The 20,919-nt window shown below is 36.8% G+C and overlaps 1 protein-coding gene across 11 annotated transcripts in view; it reads right to left on the bottom strand.

Annotated features, from left to right (window-relative positions):
- Positions 1–20,919, bottom strand: part of Neto1 (neuropilin (NRP) and tolloid (TLL)-like 1) — a 111,907-nt gene that overhangs the window by 27,156 nt on the left and 63,832 nt on the right. For 8 of the 11 annotated variants that reach the window (XR_386371.4, XR_386370.3, XR_001782367.2 and 5 more), the window contains exons 5-7: positions 18,483–18,524; positions 18,239–18,366; positions 5,723–5,951 (exon numbers count right to left, since the gene is read on the bottom strand). Coding sequence is in view for 6 of the 11 variants with exons in the window: in XM_006526481.4 (XP_006526544.1) it covers positions 5,723–5,951; positions 18,239–18,366; positions 18,483–18,524 (399 nt within the window). In the remaining 5 variants the exon portion in view is untranslated. Of the gene's footprint in view, positions 1–5,722; positions 5,952–18,238; positions 18,404–18,482; positions 18,525–20,919 lie in introns of all 11 variants that reach the window. The other 3 variants (XR_003952521.1, XM_030250464.1, NM_001360910.1) reach the window with 2 other exon arrangements.

Here is a 20,919-nt window from a genome sequence, read left to right as displayed (position 1 = left end):
CAGGATTTCCATGATGGCCTTCCCTTTTTTATCACCTTATAACTATTTGATTAAGGATACAAATCCTGAGGAAAAACTTGGATATAGAATACAAATTCAGCACCATTCATGTCAGAAATGTCAGAAACTAATTCTAAGTACTGCTGTATCATGTTTGTTATATGTTGTCTTCATTCTCTGAGAATTTTCTTAACACATCTAAGAATGATTCTTCCGATGTCTTTTGAAAAACAAAGAACATCCTTTACAATAGTAATCATAAATAAACCTACTACTTTGGCCTGGCTTTATAAGTTATTTGAGAAAATTATTGTAAATAATTTCCATATGACCTTAAAGAGTTCAGTATTTAAGAATATCTATTTATAGTGCACATTTTCTACTTACCAATCAAGACCTGATAGTTTATTGTGCATGAGACTTGAACAGTAAACAGCTCTCCATAAGCGAGAATTGTATAGAGTGATGTGGTCTACCCATCCCCATTACTGAATTGATGCACAAATCCCAGAGCAGTGGCTTGGGAAAGGCAGCCGCTGATTCAACTGGAACAGGTGAAATTTACCAGCCTCTCCAGCATTCCTATTCTGACATTCAGTTAATGTTAAATACATATATCTGCCATAATTGGATGTGAATAAATGTACTTAAAGATAAATTTTATGACATGTAATCTTTTCAATTGGTTGGCTCTCCAGGATAAAGTCAGAGAGTGTGGAAATTGATGTAAATAACTTAAGCTGTATTATTAGAAAACTTTGACATAATTCTGTAAGATAAAACTCAGTCTATCATTAGCAATTCTATTTAAGAATGGGCCAGAATTATTTTCCCTAGCAGTCCAGAGGTCCGTTTACTCCTTGACAAACACCTGGACTTCAGGGCCACTATATTGCTTTTGTTCTGGATATGCCCATCTTTAAAAAGTGTTCATCGGTTCTGAACAGCAGCACATACTGCAATTCTGGTAATGTCTCTGGTGAGCATGAGAGGGACCAGAGAAGAGACTGGTTTTGTTTTGTTTGTTTGTTTGATTGTTTGTTTCTTCTGCCCCATGAAGCCAGCTACACAGAGGGTGATTATCCAGCCTTCACTGTGGGAAAATCCTTTTCCATTTCTGAGGTCTTGCATCTAATGTTAACTAGTATTATTTCTGTGGCAGATATGGTCATGCAAGACAGACTTTGTAATAAGTTTCTAATGGGCTTGTGCAAGCTAAACATCTGCTGACACAACAATGAACCAATGTCCTCAAGATAAACACATTTTCTCCATTATTGCAAATAATTCAGATGAGAAGGGATAAAAGTTTGATGATTTAAAATGTATATACTGGTATTTCTCAGCCATCATATTGTTAGATCCTATGAATGTGTTCACTTTTATTTTATGTATGTCTGATAGTAATGTGAGGCAAATGTGCTGTACACTCTGATTTTAACATGTGATTGTGATATGCAGTCAGAATTTGGACAGGATGGGGCCAAAGAATCAAATCAGGTTTGTTTTTGTTTTGTTTTGTTTTTGTTTGTTTGTTTGTTTGTTTTTTCGAGACAGGGTTTCTCTATGTAGCACTGGCTGTCCTGGAACTCACTTTGTAGACCAGGCTGGCCTCGAACTCAGAAATCCACCTGTCTCTGCCTTCTGAGTGCTGGGATTAAAGGCATGAGCCACCACACCCGGCTCAAATCAGGTTTGAGAATCATGTAGAAGCCTGCTAATAAGACCCTGGTGGTCACTTATATGAACAGACCATACATCAACAACATTATATACTAAATATGTGTTTTTAGGTATACATTTGCTCTGGGCATACAACTACATTATGTATTTTGTGACTTTTGAAACATCTATATATCTATGGATCTTGTTTGAATATTATTTTTCTACACATACTGGTGTTTGATTTCTGTAGTGATATATTTAGAAGATGGAGATATATTTATTTTTATGGATGGTAGGAATGGAGTCTTTGGGAATGGATTATGATAAAAAAAAAACTTCTGTATGGAGGCTTGTCATTGACTGCTGGAGCTTTCATAAATCAGGAGAGAGACAGTACACACAAAGAGAATCACACACATAATCCCACATGCCTACAAATATACACATGTGTCCACATGTGTGTAAATACTCACACATGCAGGTAGAGATATGCTATGTATCATCCATTACAAGAACAAGCATAAACTCTGAACATTAATTATTCTCAAGTCTAAATTTGCCTCTCTTCTTTATAACATTTTCAGTCTACACAAATTACATTATTAGAAACAGAAAACAAGATAACACACACAAACACTCACACACACACTATATATACATATGTATATATGTATATATATATACATATATATGTGTGTATATATGTGTGTGTGTTATATATGTGTGTGTTATATATATATAGTCATCACCATCATTCACAATGCAATTCTAAATTATCTGCCAAAACTAATGTTACATAAATCCACATTAGGTAAGAAACCTGAAGCTTCTTCAGTGAGTCACCTTGATACTTATATAGGGACCCTAAAATTGTCCCAAGCCACCACTTCAAACTAATGTCTACTTTGTATTATCTTATATTTTCATACCTTACCTAGTAGAGTATGGTTCCAATGAATAAAGCACTACACACACCCAGTTCGCTGCATAATGACTTCCCTCTTCATACCACAAACAGAATTCTTAACCATAATAGTCAAGCAAGGAATGTAAATCTCCATGGTAAAAAATTCTTTAGGAATATTTAGTCTACCTACGATGTAATAGTAAAATATAAACTACGGGTTTACTTGCAAGAAGGAGACTTCGGTTTTCTAGAATATGAAAAGTCCAAGACTACATACCAGACATTTAGTGTTTGGGTACAATCAGGTGATAGGTAAAACTACCCCACCATGTCTTCACAGGAGGAAGGACTGAATCAGCTTCTGATGACACTCTCTGTGGAGCCCAATCCTATCCAAGAGTGCCTGTCTTTGAAATCTAATCATTTTACAAGGGCTTCACATTTGGTTATTAGATTCTTAACATATGGAATTTGAAGGAGTTATAAAAATCACCTAACTTTCAATTGACCAATTGAACATGTTTTGTTCAACAACAGAGAACATTCAGTATAACGTGCAAGAAAACCCAGATAACACAGCAACCCTTTAGCAAAAGCTTATTGCAAATGAACGTAATAATGGCAGAAACTGTCACTATAAAACTCATTCCAAGCCTGTGGGTGGAACTTCACTCACATGATAAAGGAGCATCCTGTATCCTATCAATTAATTGTTAATTGATATAATTACTCACTAAATGGCTTCAATAGTTCATACATTCAGAGACACTAAAATATTACATTTTCTCTCAACTATACTTATGTAATAGGTGCATAGCATGACATAATGCACCATTTCTTATATTCATGCAGATTTATAGATACACATAGAGTTTAATAATCCATTTTAGTAAAAAGGGGATCTTACATGTCAGTTGCAGTTTCCTTCTATCTCACATGTACCTGAGCATTCCAATGGATTACTTTCCATACAAAACACCAAGGGTTAAACTATAAGACTTTCATTTTGATCAACACAACATCCCATGTACCTGATGTCTTTCTGCATGCCATTTAATTACACAGCTGAGTGTGCTACCCTCATAAAATGGAGTTATTGCCTCATATTGCACTAGAGTAAAATAAAATTTTAAGTCATAGTTTAAATTGAGCAGTATAGTTTCATTTATCTGTATTAAATTTTACAGAGCAGTAGATAAAAATTGCAGATTTTTCGTGGTACTTAAGAGATAGCAAAGTAGGTTGCCATTCCACATTTTTGACAGTTAAATTAGATAGGTGACCGCAGTAGGTCATGATTCCAAATTGGAAAGTATGTTTACAATAAAGTCATCATAATAGGAGTCAGGTTAGAGGGCTGAGCATCTAAACATGCATATGCCTGCAAGTCTGGTAACCTAAGTTTGATCCTTCGAAGGAAATAACTAACTCCACAATGTTGTTCTCTGCCTCTCCTCAGTGCATGCACGCATATCATAGAACCCTTTAACAGTAACTGAACATATAAAGTTGTCACAGCGTGCCACGGCTACTTCTTGCCCATCAATATGATCCTCTGAAATTTTTCTCTCCTTAGTGAGAACACTTAATATTCATCTCTTGGCAATCTGCCAGGGAAAATTACATCATGACTGAGTAGGTGTAACAGTTCTGTAGCACATATGTACTTCAAATTATCACATTACGTATGGCAAATAAAATGTGTTATATAAATAAAACATACCCAACAAAACATTGAGAATAAAATAACTAAGATGATAGCTCTCCTATTAACTGTATTTCACAACACATTAAAACTGTAATTAATACTTTAATGAAGGAGTCTATTGAAGCCTCTTATCAAAGGTACACTGCACTAAATGTGACTGAGCTATACAGCATAAGTCACCATAATTTCCAATAAGAATTTCTTTATATTATGAAGTATAAAATGATCTTTTTAAATACCTGAATGATTTAAAGATCCAAGATCTCCAGCATTTTACCAAGCCCTGAGATGAAGACAGAGATTTCGACGTGTACAGACAACCCGCAGCTGGGCAGGATATGTAACTCACTTGAAATCCATGGTACTATTTACAAAGATCAAGTATCATTCAAGGATTCTGGCCCCAGCTGGGTCATCAGAGAGGAATTTAAAGTCAAATGAGTTTGTATGTTTTATAAAATAATTATCTAATTTTTTTTAGCAAATCCTAAACTTAAAAATCTTGCCCCCCTGTGCTGTGAAATACAGTTTTAATGTGTTGTGAAATACAGTTAATAGGAGAGCTATCATCTTAGTTATTTTATTCTCAATGTTTTGTTTGGTATGTTTTATTTATATAACACATTTTATTTGCCATACGTAATGTGATAATTTGAAGTACAATAATATATCTTAGCAGGTTCCAAACTAATTTTCATTGTTCCTGTTCAAGCAAAAATGCACAGCTTGAAAGTATAAGGCTCTTACCCTTTAACGCTGAATTTATTGTTTTTTTTTAATTTGTTTATTTTTGTGAACGATGAAATAGCCAAAGTTCTCCAAGAATGTCCTAACATATCTATCTGCTCATACACCTCATTATTCATTAAACTGTAATTTCCAAAGTGAGGAAAAAGCAAAACAAACTTCTGTACTTTAAATATCATTCTATCACTTAGACATCTTCTGAAGTTTTTCCTAATCTGTCTTCCCACGCTCTCTATGGCCTTACTTTAACTGTGGCTCTGAAGTCGCAACCCTGTTCATTTTAAACCAGACTGAAGGGGAAACTTACCAAAGCTAACAAGTCACATTTTGTATTCAGTTTTGAAAAAAACGATATTTAAATTCAAACTTCATCAGAAACTGCAGCATCACCTTCATATACTTGGGAAGAGCTAAACCCAAAGACAAACAAAACCCATGATTTCCCAGTGGAAGAGCTTGCACAAGCTTAGGAAAGGCTGTGATGCATATACGGAGATAAATACTCAGATTGTAATATGTAACTCTCATTTGTCACTGCATCAGAATGAGAGGGAAAGAACCTCACTTGTGTTAAGAGCTTATTAGGGAACACCCTGCTGTGCGCACACTGCATGAAGAGAGCCCCATTAGCAGCTGAGGAGTTTTGCAGCCCTGGACACTTCTGAAGGACAAACAGTCAAGTAAGAGAATCTTACGTTCTTGAAAGGATGTGAAGAGCATCTGAAACCTGCTGTTACGGCTACCCTCGTCTGCCCACATGCGGATCACCCCAAGGCCTGTGCGCAGCATGACGTCATTAGCCACTGTGCTGCAGAACTTGGCCTTCAAATCCTCCACGGAGCTGCTTCCGTCATAGACCGCCACAAAGTTTCTTTTGCACTCATTTGAATTCTGCATCTCATAGTCCAAGAAACGTAAGTAAATCTGTAAAACAAAGACAAAACAAACTGTTCGTTTAAAGATGTAGAGCAGAGCTAGGGCTTCCTTCTTTTTGTTCAGTCTCACAAGACAGCCTTGATTGCAATCAGTCCCATTATTTCCCCTTGTGGGCCACAGGCAGACGAACTAGTGCAAAGCAAATTACCTTTAATATTTTTTTAACTGCTATTATGCTGTTTAAAAAATGTAAATGCACCATTTCCTTTAGCTAAGTTTTCTTGCTCCCCCCACAAATGATCCTAATGTCATCCCATGATGCATCTAAAAACAGCTGTTAGCTCTCAAAACTTATACACTGTTTTGTTTTGATTACAGAAGTAACTTTAAATTCTTCTTTATGTACTATTGTTCTACTGCCATGGTTGCTTTCCTTTGGAAAAAAAAGGTATATAAAAGAATACTTTACATTAAAACTAAAAGAAAACAGAGCTGATATTGAAAGATAGCTTTTGATTTCAAGGTGTTTAGATTGCAACGTTTCAGCTTTGAGGTAGAGCATATCAAAACATTTTTTACAAGCCACTTTATGTATTTTATCTCACTTAAGATCAGGCCATTTAGCTAAGTGTACACAAATAAAATGTAAATTAGCATTTAATGAATGCGATGTACCTTGACACCAATTCATTTTTAAAGTTTCCAACAGTTCTTTGACTCTCATGCTGCCGGACTCAGATGTGATCACTTAGGCTCACAGAGTATAAGCTACAAGTGAGGCCTCCTTTCTCAAGGACATCCTGCTTCTAACACACTTGTTCTTGTTGAAGGGACACACTCTGACTCTGCCAATGTGCATTCTGAACCATAAGTGATGGATTCCAGCAAGAACCAGACTACAAGAACTTGTTTGTTCATCTGTCCATCCATTCAGCAACAGCCACAGCTGGTGTTTTAGTTGGTTGCAGCCATAATGGTGCATAATGGTGCATAATGGTGCGTTGTGCAAACAATAGCAAGGAATGGAAGGAAGCATGGAAAACATGTATTAATTAAATCATTACACCAACATAGAATGTGAAACTAGAGGAACAATGTAAAGTGAAAGTAAGTGAAGCAATGAGTAGAGATGCAAGAAGAATGATATCTGAATAAGACAAGCCTCCTTTGACACATCAATTGTTAATATTTTATTTTCTAATCATACACATATAGGCTTTTTCCTTTAAGTTTTGTTTACTTCACCTAGCACGCACACAAGCTAAAGGTATCCATTTATTTTAAGTTTACTTTTGCCTTTCTACATGCGTTTTCTCTAAAAGTATTATTTCAAAAACTGTAAATAAATCAGAATTGTTTTTCCAGATCTGTAAATGTCTACCCTGATCATAATTTCAGCATTTTAGCTAATACAAATATATTAATTTCCTTCAATGTTATTATAAAATAGGCATTGGTCCCTGTAGCTTCTCTTACAAGTCAATTGTATGCCCTGTCTCATGAAACAGTATATTTTAACAATCTTCTCAATAGCCTGTGTGTCTGTCAGGTTCAGTTTCTACAATGTGGCTCAATTCCCAACCCAGGTAAAATTAACATGTTCAAGTACAAAATCAATGATCTTAGACCTTTAACCCAAATTGTCATGTGAGGTGAAGTACAATCATTGAGAAACCTTCTTCCCCCTCTATCCCCTTCCCTCTTTCTGCCCCTCCCTTTCCTTCTCTTCTCTTCCCTTCCATCCCTTCCTTTCCCTACCTCTCCCAATTTTTTTTTTGTCTCTAGTAATCCAAGCTTTCTTCTTCATCAGCAGGCTTTCCTTTGAAGGAAGTGGTCCCTAATGTCTGTTGCAACTTCTTCTGAATATGTCAAGGTCTAGTTCAATTATTACATTCCAAAGAAACAACTTCCCCACTTGACTGACTTCCTAACTCTAGTAGCATTTTCTATTATAGCCTCCATGTTCGATTTCAATTGAACATACTTTAAGTTAGAGTCCCTGTGGTGCTTCCCGTCGATTTAACTAACTAGAACTCCCATTTCCTTTATTAATTTCATTTGTTCATTGTTCATCATATATTTATTGGCTATCCATAAATCCAATGTGGTTTTTAGGTGCTATAAATAATAATTATGGACACATTCTATTGTCACTTGTAATGATTATTTAAAGTAACTATCAAAACAAAATATGACATATATCCAAAGAATATGAAGTGTAGAACAATATATTGTAGGTCTGTGTAAGGCAGAAATGAGCTGCAATGGCTCACACCGGGTTACCTTGATATAACTTTGAGAAGACACAGAGAAATATGAGCAGATGAACAGAATTGAGCCGCTAAGGTGTACTGGAGCTCTACTCATTTCATGCAAGGAAATAGATTTGTGGGGCTCCAATCTTGGCCAAAGAAGCTTCTTGTTGCTATGGATAGCAGACAACTAAGGAACGTATCGCTGTCCAAGGTACTGAATATCTCTGCAAGTGCTCAGTTGTTTATTTAATATTCTTCTGACTTGTTCCAGGTTTTAGGAAGCATTGCAGAGGAAAGAAAGAGCACAGAGATGGAGGGTAGATAGGAGGAATGTGGAAGACTGTTCTCTGCACATGACGTGGATACTGTAGACATGGACTCAAAGCAGCAGTAATCTCTTATATATCAATGCAAGATCAACTCAATTACAATAATCCATTATGGATATGGGGAGGTGGGACTCTCAAGACTCAGCCCCTGCTGAGGTGCTATTGATGGCCTCTGGGGAGGAATAATTGTTCTTCTTTAGGCATATGGCATGTGGCCATTGTTATACCTCAGAAGATGACCCAATGTCCACTCATGTATCTGTATCATAAATTGGATTTATAAGGTTAAAGTTAGTAAATAAATAAATAAATAGATAGATAGATAAATGAATAAATAAGCAAACACACTACTAAGAAGATATGAAGTTGGGAGGGTGTGCTGTGGGTGTCTTAGGGACAGTTAGAGTGGATAAGTGAGGGAGAGACATGATCAAGTAACATCTATGCCTGTGAAAATACCAAGCAATAAAATTATGGAAAAAATAAATCTGAAAAATGTTAAATCTGCCAAATTTTTGCTATTGCAACACTATGTCTTTCACATACTCACATGAAATGCTTTTTAAAATAAGACATTTTTCAGGTGACCTTTATTAGGAAGATGGAGCAAGTAATAAAATAAATCATAGCTTACTTAAGACACATAATCAAATCAATGTGAGTTCCTGAAATAAGAATTGTAAGCTCTTTTTTTTTAGATTCTTTTCATCTGGTTCCTTTGCTCTTCCCTGACTAAAATTTATCTGTCTGAAAGTTCTATGATCAACTTTTGAAATGAAAAGGCTAAATGAGAATCTGCTGATTTTGTAAGATAACAAAAAATATAAATTGTTGAAATACATGTATATTATAAAATACTCCACAATATCCCTAGCATAGTTTATCATCTGTCAAAAGAACATGCAAATTCAAGAAAGAAATACACAATTTTACCATCAAGAGATGCATCCACAAGAATACATGACACAGCACACCTTTTGAAATACAGAAATGACCATGGATATCAGTAGTTTTACAAAGTTTAACAACAAAATACCTATAATTACAAAAAGAAAAATGCTGAATGAAAATGATTAACTGAATCAGGAAGAAATTAAGTTTTTCATTTGACATTTTTGAGTCCAAATATTTTGTGACATAATATATCTAAGCACTTTTCCAGTTCTTTATACTGCAAGCAGGAACACAGATTGGAATACTAATTTATTATTATTAGAAAGGAGTCACTAGACTTCAAATTAATTATTTTGTGCAGCCCTCTAAGCAAAAAGAGATGTAAATTTCACTTTTATTTTTTTCAAATGAAGGGATGAGATAAGAGCCATACCCAAGGTTTGTGAACAAACAACCTGGGTTAAGCCCAGAATTTTTTCCCTGCAGGCTTAGCTCTCCCTTGGCCTAGGCCTGGAAACTTCTAGCCTTCAGACAATTTAATCTTCCTAGTCTACCAACTGAATTCAGCTACTCTTGGCTTCTGACTGAATTGTTCTGCTAAGCCTCATACTAACTTTGGCAATACGATCTAATCTTCTGGCTCCTTCTCATTCTCTAGCTCTTTCTGTCTTTACCTGTATCTAGATTGTTCTCTCTGTTCCAGTAAAACTGTCCAAGTAAAACTGGCACACACATATCACCACCCTTTTCTCTCCCTGTGGAATTCTTAACTTGCCTCTCTTTCCTGTCCTCATGAGAGTTGATCTTAACCTATCTCTGTCTTATTCTGCCAAATCTTTCTCTGATTTGTTACTTTGTCTGCCCCTCAATTAGACACCACTTTCAAATGTGGCTACTTCCTTCCAGAAACTAACCTTACCTTAATTGTTAGAGATTAAAGGTGTGTACTAAGGGCATGTCTATATTCCAGCCAGAACAGTTAATGGTGTGTTTTTCCAGCTGGATCACACAGAATCTAGAACGTCTTAGTATGTGATCCCTTGCCAGGACAGCCATGTTGCTGAATTTAAATTCCTCTATAAGCAGATTTGTGCAAGAACTGTTAAAGGCAAAGAGAACTGGGATTCAGGAAAGCCAAGTCTTTTATTTTTAGTTTTTGAAGTGACTCAGGCAGTCACTTTTATAGTTTTACCTTTGTACAGTTATGGACTTTAAATCTTTTTGACACCAACCTGCTCAGTACCTTCATTGCATCTTATGGAGTCTTATGGAAAGCTTTTAGAAAACATTCATATGTCATAAATTCCAAAGGTAAAATTATCATCTTAAGGAAAATTAACTGTAACAAAGTGAAAACGAAGTATGGGAAAGCCCCATAAAGTTAACTCTTTCAATTTTCCTAAAGAAGTTCAGAAACCTGTTGATGAAGGTATCAATGAAACTCAGATGATGAATGTGACGTTTGAAATAAATTACTACTTTAAAAAAGCACAGACAATAAAGCTAGGGCTACTACTTCATTTTGTAGGAGTGTTGTAGTTAGAAAATCAGACTGCATGCTTGGCTTAAGCTTCGACTTTTTGACATCTTGCAGTGTGTTTGCATTACCACTGGACTATCATGTGTTCATGATGAGCAGTGATGGGCAATGTCTGCCATCTCAGATGCTTCTGTATCTCAAAGGATGCCCTCACCCACAGAGACATATTTATGGAAGAACTACACAACTGACTTTATTGGGCTCTTCATGAACACATATGAAGAATTCGTGATTATTTTGAACTTCAATGTTTGTATTTAATAGGGAAATAAAGTCTAAGAGAAAGGCATTTGGTTCACAAGAATGGGGGTTGTTCATACATAAGCTAAATTCCTTTCGAAGCATTCTGATCAAGTTTTTTCACTAGCTACAGTCTCTGTAATAAAACATTTCTCTGAAAATTTCAGAAATATCTTCTTGGTATTGGAGGGCAACAGTCAACAACCTCCCATTGGTCCAAATCCCTTGTCATTTTGTGTATTTTTTTTCTCAGAATAAATTTAGCTATTTGTATATTCAGGAGGAAAATAAGAAAAGAGGGATAATTTTAATTGTGAAAATAATACTTGAAGTTTTTTAACTCCATGGACATCTAAAAGTTTTAAGTGTATATCTTAAGTGCAATATGTAAACATTTTATATAATTATATTTTCCTTAAAAAATTAATCCAGGGTCTGAAAAGAATGGTTCAGTGTTTGAAAGCACTTATGGCACTTGCAGGAAAGACCCAAATTCAGTTCCAAGCAACTACCACTGGTGTATCAGAACAACCTGTATATTCAGCCGCAGGCAATCTAAATTCCATCTTCGGTCTTCTGAGGGCACTTGTACTCATGTGTGCACACAGATACACACTCTCATACACACAAACACACATACATGCACATGCATAATTATAAAAATAACAAATCAAGCAAACACTGAACATCTGCTATATCTATGTATTCAATTATTTTGAACAAAATTCACTTTTATACAAGGTTGGGTTTAGTCCAAATGTGCATTCTGAATTTCTAATCATACAAACATCTAATATAAAGCAATCTCATTTTAAACAGTTTTAAGATGACCATTATGACTAGAATCAGTGTTTAAGATTTGTGACATAATGGCTCCAAGAAAAGACTTATTACAGGGAGCAAACAGAAAAAATAAGAAAGAAAAATCTCTCTACTCCCTCTGTGAAGGAAAGCAAAGGGAAATGATCAACAGAATAATATATAACTCTAGTGAAATAGTCAGATCCAAATCTCTTCTCAGTGAATCATTTTGATGCGTTTTCCTTTTTAATCAATCACAAAGGGATGGAACTGACAGGATGACTTATTGAAAAAGACATGGGCAACTTCAGAACATATAAACCATTTCTGGTAGTATCTATTTTCCAAATTGCAGCAATACAGAAGGCAGTGCTGTGTTTCTATGCAAAACAAGTGAATTTAGCTTAAATTATTAAATAATTCACTACAAAGAAAATTTAGTACCAGCTGCTCAGAAGCTCCTCCCATTGTGTCATAATGATATGAAAAGCAAGGACTGAGACAATTATTTGAGTCTCAAAGGAAAATTTTATTCACAACAAATAAGTGTTTAGTCACCTATGGTCTGCCATATGTTATTCATGAATTCAAGATAACTGGACATCTTAATATTTGAACCAGTCTAAAAACATGTACCTAGGACTTTGTGATGGCTGTTTGTGACTGGAAAGGTCAAGATTATATCAGATAGAATATTACATGAATTTGGACGTTTGAAAAATCTTCACTTGGGAAACATAAACAATACTATCTTCTAAAATGTTAAAAACATAAGCACTTAACAGCAGTTCTTGGTATAAAGATATTAAAGTGGTATTTAGACATTTATAGAAAATAGCAAAACATTTGAGTAGCCTTCTACATCTTACACTCTACAACTAATATTGCCTTTTAAAGTTTAACTATAGTTGGGTGTGGTGGCGTGCACCCTTAATCCCACCACTTGGGAGACAGAGGCAGGTGAATTTCTGAGTTCAAGGCCAGCCTGGTCTACAGAGTGAGTTCCAGGATAGCCAGGGCTACACAGAGAAACCCTGTCTCAAAAAAAAAAAGTTTAACTATAAGTCTCATTAGCTATTATTTACTGCATTAAAATTTCAATTTTCATTCTTCTCATAATTTCAGATAATGAAGGCAGACTCAGTCCCTAAAACCCTTGATACTTTTAATGTTTTCAACTCTAATCAATACCCAGAGTTTATTGCATTTACCTTCTCATGTTACCTATGAAATGTTATCAGATTTAGTAGGTCTGTTTATTACTGCACAAATCCCAGGTTAGAAGGACTCCAAATTTATATTTAATTATCTTTTCAAAGTCTGAAATTCCATGTTCTTATACTTCTGAGACCAACACTACCATTTACCCCCATGGCTACCATGACTCCTCTGACTCCATGGCTACCATGGCTCCTCTGACTCCATGGATCTTTCCTTGGCCAATAAAGAAACCTCTGCTTTTAAGGGCTGTGTGATTAGATCAGACTCAGCTGAACTATTTCCCTTTGCTCAATGGCACCTGAATGACAGTTTCACAGGTATCCCTCACTCATCCTTTACCAGGTAACTTAATTTAACATAACCAGATATGTCTTTCTTTGATACACTTACAAAGTTAGAACCGGGACTGGAAACTGGAGGTCTCATAAACTCTGACCCCTATACATAGGTCATCATATAAAGTGTTAACAGCATGATACTTTTTAATGAAATACTGACTTATTTTTCACCTTTCCATGTTGATTTGACTATAAGCAGACTTAATATTTTGGTTTTGCACAAAAATTAGCTTTAATTTGAAATAATAAAAATAATATGTAGCTATCAAAAGGTAGATCTTTATTCTCCCCAAACATTAATGATTCACTCTCCTTGGCACATGTTTGATGCATCTTTTAACACCATCTCCTATCTCCTTGGGTAAATTGGATCTTTTGGCTGATTATAGTGGCTCTGTATTATCAGACTGGCCCGGGAGTCTTGAGATTACTGCCATTGCTCTAGCCCTACTAATAGCTAGCCAAATGTCTGGGCTAATCAAAAACACATATTAATGGAATTTGGATTCTAACGGGACTTTCATGTGATGTCGGCCAAAATTGTTTGATGTAATTATTATGCAAGACCCCTGCCAAATTCTGCTCTCATCCTGTCCCTAGAATATCATTTGATCCTCATCACAGAACCCTAAGTATATTGAATTAATAGATGTTTATCTCTCATATCAAATAGACAAAGTACAGTTCCTAAAACAACGTAGACTGTGGACATGCCTGCTGTGTTCTTTCTTCCTAGGTATAGTTTAACATAAATGCTATATGAGTTTTCTAAATATTATTTGTAAGAATTTCTATTGTCCTATATTTATAGATATATAATGTATTGTAGCTATATTCATCTCTCCATTACCCTGTCTTATGTTCTTCTTACTTTCACTGTCCATTTCCCAAGTAGTGTGTCTCCCAGATCTATGCAATTTTTAAAAAGACCCAACTTTAGTTAAAGTTGCTTACAGGAAGAGGAGTAATAGGCTATTCCACTAGACTATGGTTAACTTAGCAATAGCTACAACAGAAGAAAGGGGCATATCCTCTTCTGGAAACCATTAGCTACCAATAGCTCCTCAGAAAATGTAGGGCCTCATGAGTCTACACCCAGGCGGAGTTGAATGGATAATATACGTTCATTTTTCAGGTGCTGCACTCCCTCATGCGCCTGGAACTCCAGCCCCTGCCTAAAGTACCACCTCCCACAGCCCCCACAAGAGAAGCATGGTCAGTATGGCCCAAGCTTCTGACCTTCAGGCTAAAATCCTCCCCAGTTACCTAGCAACAGTGAAGACCATAAAAGGGGTGTTCAGCCCCCACCTCACTCTCTTACTCTTACTCTATCTTACTCTCACTCTGTTCTTCCTTTACCTCTCACTTCTCTCTCCTCTTCCCTTTCTCTTTGTCTTCTTCTCTTCTCTTCTCTTCTCTTCTCTTCTCTTCTCTTCTCTTCTCTTCTCTTCTCTTCTCTTCTCTTCTCTTCTCTTCTCTTCTCCTCTCCTCTCCTCTCCTCTCCTCTCCTCTCCTCTCCTCTCCTCTCCTCTCCTCTCCTCTCCTCTCCTCTCCTCTCCTCTCTCTTTCTTTCTTCCTCTCTCTACCTTCTCTCTTTCTATATGCATTGTGGCGAACGCCTTTAATCCCAGCACTCAGGAGGCAGAGTCAGGCAGATTTCTGAGTTTGAGGCTAACCTGGTCTACAGAGTGAGTTCCAGGATAGCCAGAGCTACACAGAGACACCCTGTCTCGAAAAGCAAAACAAAACAAAACACAAAAACAAAACAAAAGCTCTTAAACCTTAAACCATAGAGAGTCTCTGCTCCATCTAGGTCCGCTGTGCACTCTGGTCAATGTTGGGAACTTCTTCCCTCATCCCTCTTTCCTACAACCCTGGGGCAAGGTAGCTCTGGGTCCCAGGTCGGTCAGAGGCTGCCCCTTTTCCACCCCTGCCATGTGGGTCAGACATGCTCACCGGGGGCTGTGTGGAAAAGCATACAGCAGTTCTGCCTGCATCCTCCTGCCCAGAGCACAGGAACTCTGGCCGGACGTTTGGCCCCTTTTCCTCCCCCACTTCTCCCCGGCCCCCGGACCCCCCACGCCCTTTTATTTTGTTCCCAACATACCTGAAGTTCAGCCCTCATGAAATTCAGGTTTAAATTCTTACCATGGTTTGGTCTTGCATTATTCTCCATGGTGACCATTCTCTAGATAAGATCTACAACTGGACACACTAAGGCCTTTTCTACAGCCTTGTTCTAGGATCACCATGCAAAAAGTCTGCTCACAGAAGTGTGTTTGTACCCAATGGTTAACTCAAAAAGGCTTCTCCTGTCCTGATGCTGCTCATGTGTAAATGGCCCCATCATGATTGGATTTCCAAAAGTATTTCTCCTCTGGTTTTCCCTGAGGATGCTGACAGATTATGTTAATAATTAAAGGGGTCATTGCAAACTTTATATGCCCCAGTACAGGGGCATGCCAGGGCCAAGACGCAGGAGTGGATGTGTAGGGGAGCAGGGCGTGCGGAGGGTATAAGGAACTTTCGGGATAGCATTTGAAATTTGAAATGTATATAAAGAAAATATCTAATAAAAAAAACAATAAAGGGGTCATCTACATTAGTAAAGCAAATATTGGTACATTTCCTCCTTATCAAATGCTAAGTAACAGCCTGTCATATATTCAAATTTTAATCCTATAATGTAAACTCTTTGGCAACTCCCTTTGTGTACTGCAGTGGGTCATGAGATACCATTCAAACAGCGGCAGTGAGCCATTTCAAGCTTGACTTATGCTTTGATAGCTTATGCTCATAACTACTAGGATATCCACAAAAATTGGACGCCTACACGGTCAGTAAGCCTTGTTTCTTGGTTTTCTCCACAGCATTCAATTCTACTTCCTCTCTTCTCAACCTCTAATTGAACAGAAAAAGGCTGTCACAATAGAACCATCTTAGTTCAGCTCTGCAGGAAGCCTCCGCTATGGGTCACAGACTGCCTGATTCTGTGACAGGCAGGTGCACTAGGCATTGTTGTCCTGGGACTATACAAAAGACAGCTTATTTGCCATCTGCAAGAAGGGGGTGTGTGTTTACACTGCACTTCAGCACTGAAGTGACATGGTGTTGCTAAAGACAGCAAGGTGCTATGCTTACAGTTCCTGCTTATGAAAGTTGGCTTTTAAAAAGATCTTTCATTCATAAAGGTGAAGGAAAACAAGCACTTTCCGGAGAATTCACAAATTGTATAAAAGATAAATTTAGCTCTCTGATCATCCAGGTGAGTGTTTATGACTTTATATTGCAAATACCAGTTATTTCTTTAAAATTCTTTCGACTATCAAGGTTTGAATCCAGGGCCTGCCACAGGCTAAGCAGGTACTCTATCATCAAGCCCCCTTTGCCTTTGTTTTTGAGATAGGGTCTTACTAACTTGTCACGTCTAGTAAACACACTCCCTCTGTAGTCAGAGCTAACCTTGAACTAAACTTGCAAGCAACAGGGGAAAAAAAAGGAAAAGAAAACCAGTGTCTAAATTGTTGCAAAGCAAAACATTTTTTAAAAGATTTGCTCAGATGCAAAGAGACTTGTAACTTTCAGAGCTGTGAATAGGACTGTGCTTTCTTCCCTCCCATTACATAAATATGAGGTATAATGTATATATACTTCAAGAAGTACTTTTTTTTCATACACAAGTACTTCTTAGCTTCCTTCAAATTCTAAAGAGAAAAGACAGTAGCAATAGCATTATTTTTTCTTAACCTGAATACCCCATCACCAAGTTCTAAGGAACTGTTCTTAGTATTCCCATCACTGAATACCAGAACAGAGTGAGTTCTGTCATGGACTCACTGTCTTTTCCCTACCTAGGCTTCTGCTCATGTCTGTTCACCTATCTTACCTTCCCACATACTTGCAAATTCCATTTCTAACATGTAAATTCAGTCGCATCTCCTTTCTGTTAACCTTCCTTGATATTACTAAGCATTTGGGGTAAAGTTTCCATTCTCAGCAAAGACCCACAGAAATTAGACCTTGCAGACTTGCCTCCCTCCACACCCATTGGCTCATTAGATCACATGCTGCTAAGTTAATTCATAAAGGTTTGCTGTTTTCTCTGCACATAAAGTCTTTGATGTGCTCCCTGTAGTCTTGTGTGGCTTTCTACTGTCTAGTTGCTATCCTGCTGTTTCTCATGCCCTTCTATTGAGACCCTGGCTACTACTGTCTTTACAGTTTAGGTAGTCTTTTCCTTTGTATTTTCCTTATCAACAGCTTGGGATCAGATCTTTTGCTTGGCTGATTTCTTTACATATATGTCTTAGTACTAAATGTAGAAAACATGAGGAATAAGTATAGAGTGGTGTATGTACGTCTCTGTGTGCCCGTGTCTCAGAGAACACATGCACATGTGAATGACTGTGTGAAGGCCAGAGGTCAGATTTAGAAATTTGTTCTCATGTTTCATTTACACTCTTTTGGAGATAAAGTATCTTAGACTTGCTTCAGGGTCTCTTGTTCTCCATTGTACAGTCTATTCACCAGGTCTCACACTGTAGTTCATGCTGGGAAGTTAGGTTGAACAGGTGAACACAAGTCTCATTTCCAAGAACAGGAAACTAACTACTAGCTAGTAGCAAATTTGACACATGCCCCAGTGCTACCAGATAATGTGAAAACTAGACGCTTCTGAAATCCACTGTTGGGTGCCGGTTTCACTTTTGGGACTGACCTTGGATCGTGGTGGGGCTCGGATGTACCATTTGCAATCCACGGCTTCACTGGCAGAAGCTTTGCCTTCCTTCAGAATCTGTATGGACTCCACAATTCCTTCCGGGCCGCCCATCTCAAACTCACACGCTAAATAATAAGATGCCAAACACACACAAAGATGGATCTTGAATAATAAACCCAAAGTATACTTCATTATAGAAAACAAAGACCTCTGGACATTATCAAATTTCTCTTTTACCAACCTGGCAATGGTTTCAAAACTCCAAGGTCCTTAAAGTCGGGATCTTAAAAATTGAGAAAATGACAATTAGTTCTATTCTGCATGAATTCCTTACAATGACATTGAGTAATATCCCATCAAATTATCCAGGAAGTAGCCTGCATATACATTTGAAAAATTTTAGTGATAAAATAGAAAGTACATGCTAATATTAAGTCAGAAATTTCATGTGCTTGTCAATACAATTGTTTATTGCTATTGGCTTTTTTCTCACCGCAGTAGGAGTTGTTTGAAACTTTCAGCATCATTACTGTAGCTTATACTCAAACTCATGATAAGGTTTTTTTTAAGGTATATCCACAGGTAAGTCATGGTTTGAGTCACTTCCATATATTACAGATATAATTTATGTTCTAGTTCAAAGGATTCTGCCATTGTTGAAAAACATTCTTGCCTGGGGTTTTAACAGCTCAGACTTCATGCATCAAAGTGAAAACAACCCTTTTCTTCTAGATAAAAAACATGTTTTCCTGCCATCTCTGGCTCTCATGATGCTGTCTTTTATAGTATTCCTCAATTCTACTTTGTAAAGTTAACAACTTTTTCTCCTATCTTTCTCTGTGAACCTAGTTTCACAGACCCCTCCCTTTTTGCTTGTCTGAATGAATCATGGGAAGTTGGACTTATCTTAAGTTTTCTAAATGTCCTTGTTAAAAGGCAAAACCTAGATCCTCATTCCCATTTCTTGGTTTTGGTTGTAACATAAGAACCCAGCCCATGCTGTGAGTCTGAATAGGGCATCAAAGAATTTTTCCCCATGAATACAAAAGGCATTTGGAGCATTTCCTTTACGATGTAAATCCTCTGAAATCATTTGCAGTGGACCACTTCATTGTTGAGAGGCCTGAAGGTCAGACCTTACCAACTGTGAAGACAAGCTGAATGAAATGCAACCCATATAAGGAACATTTCTCTGATTTGAAACAGTATATGTCCATAGAGTCTGGCCTGTTTGAATTGAATTTTCTCTTACCTGTGGTAAAGTTACCAATGGCTCTGGTATACTAGTAGAAACTTTGAGTAATTTAAAATTAACTGTTGGGTTTAATGTGTTGTTTTTGTTTGTTTGTTTGTTTGTTTGCTTGCTTGTTTGTTTGTTTGTTTTTGTAATAAAATTTGTACTGGATAAAAAAAACTTAAAGATTTAAAAATATTTTGTAAAATACCTTTCAAGGATGAAGTTGATTTGCAGTATGAAAAGTCCTATTTTATTATGACAAGAATTAAGAGTACATATGAAGACCATGTGATTTTCCTTGATATCTGTGTCTATGTGGACCACATCTTGAAAGGCTCATGGCCTTGTATGTGAACATACTGAACATGCATATGCAGGCATACATTAGTGGTTTTCATTGTTTGCTATTTATGTGAACTGGTCTGATGGCAGTAAGAAATGCAGTATTAACCATGGTATTCCCTAATTGCATCAAGTATTTTTACTCAGCTTATTATAAATACTACTAGAATGTATTTATGCATGCTGAATCAAGGCGAAGACACTTTTAACTAATGGACCATTATTTTTAGAAATACATGATAATACTTTTTTTTAAATTTTATGGGACAAAGAAAATGCATGTATACAGTCTCCTCCAAAAACATGGGAAAAGGGAGTATATATCATTTACATTATATGATTTGCCAGTAGTGATTTTTCTTCTTTCAGCATCAATAGCCATCTCATTTTTTTCAATAAACATTCAATGCCTGTATTTTACATTTTATGTAAAATTACTTGTGTTTTCACTACTAAATAGTCTACTTGCCAGTAGACTTACTCTTCTTAGAAAAAAGTTAGGGTTAAAGTTAGGAACTAATTAAATTTTTTTTGGAAAATTCAAGCTTTGGATTAGGCCGAGATTGTATGGGAGTGTAATCCAGAACTCCAGAGTTGAAGGTTGGAGTGTCACTCCAAGTTCAAGGGCACGTTAGTCTTTGCAATTTCCAGGGCTATATGAGGCAAGTGAGGCCTTGTCTCAAGAAGTAATAATAAAAATAAAGTCAAGAATACACATGCATGGTACAGGTCATTTGAAGGACATTTTGAGGTGTTGGAGACTTCGGGTGAAGCTATGGGTTTGATTTTTCAGCAGCAGCATAAAAACGTATCTAGCAAGATTTCCACCTCACGTGTGTAGATTTTTCTTATTCATTCCCCCTTTTGACTCTTTGGCCTCGTCTTTACAATGTCTCTTATTAATGAGCACCATCACCTCCATGACCAGAAGCTTTCAGCTGCACATGGTTATAATTCTAGGGGAAATTAAGTCCATGTTCTATCTTCCAGTTCAAAGGGAAACACTTGTCATCTTCATAACTCATACTACACCAGGCTACTATGACAGCTAGTACTGGCAAATAAAAACTTACTCTTGTATGGGATTAATGTTGATGGT

This window comes from Mus musculus, chromosome 18, assembly GCF_000001635.26.
Source record: "Mus musculus strain C57BL/6J chromosome 18, GRCm38.p6 C57BL/6J".
Classification (NCBI taxonomy): domain Eukaryota; kingdom Metazoa; phylum Chordata; class Mammalia; order Rodentia; family Muridae; genus Mus; species Mus musculus.
Note: the sequence above shows the minus strand (reverse complement) of the source record. Positions and strands in the feature narration are given on the sequence as shown.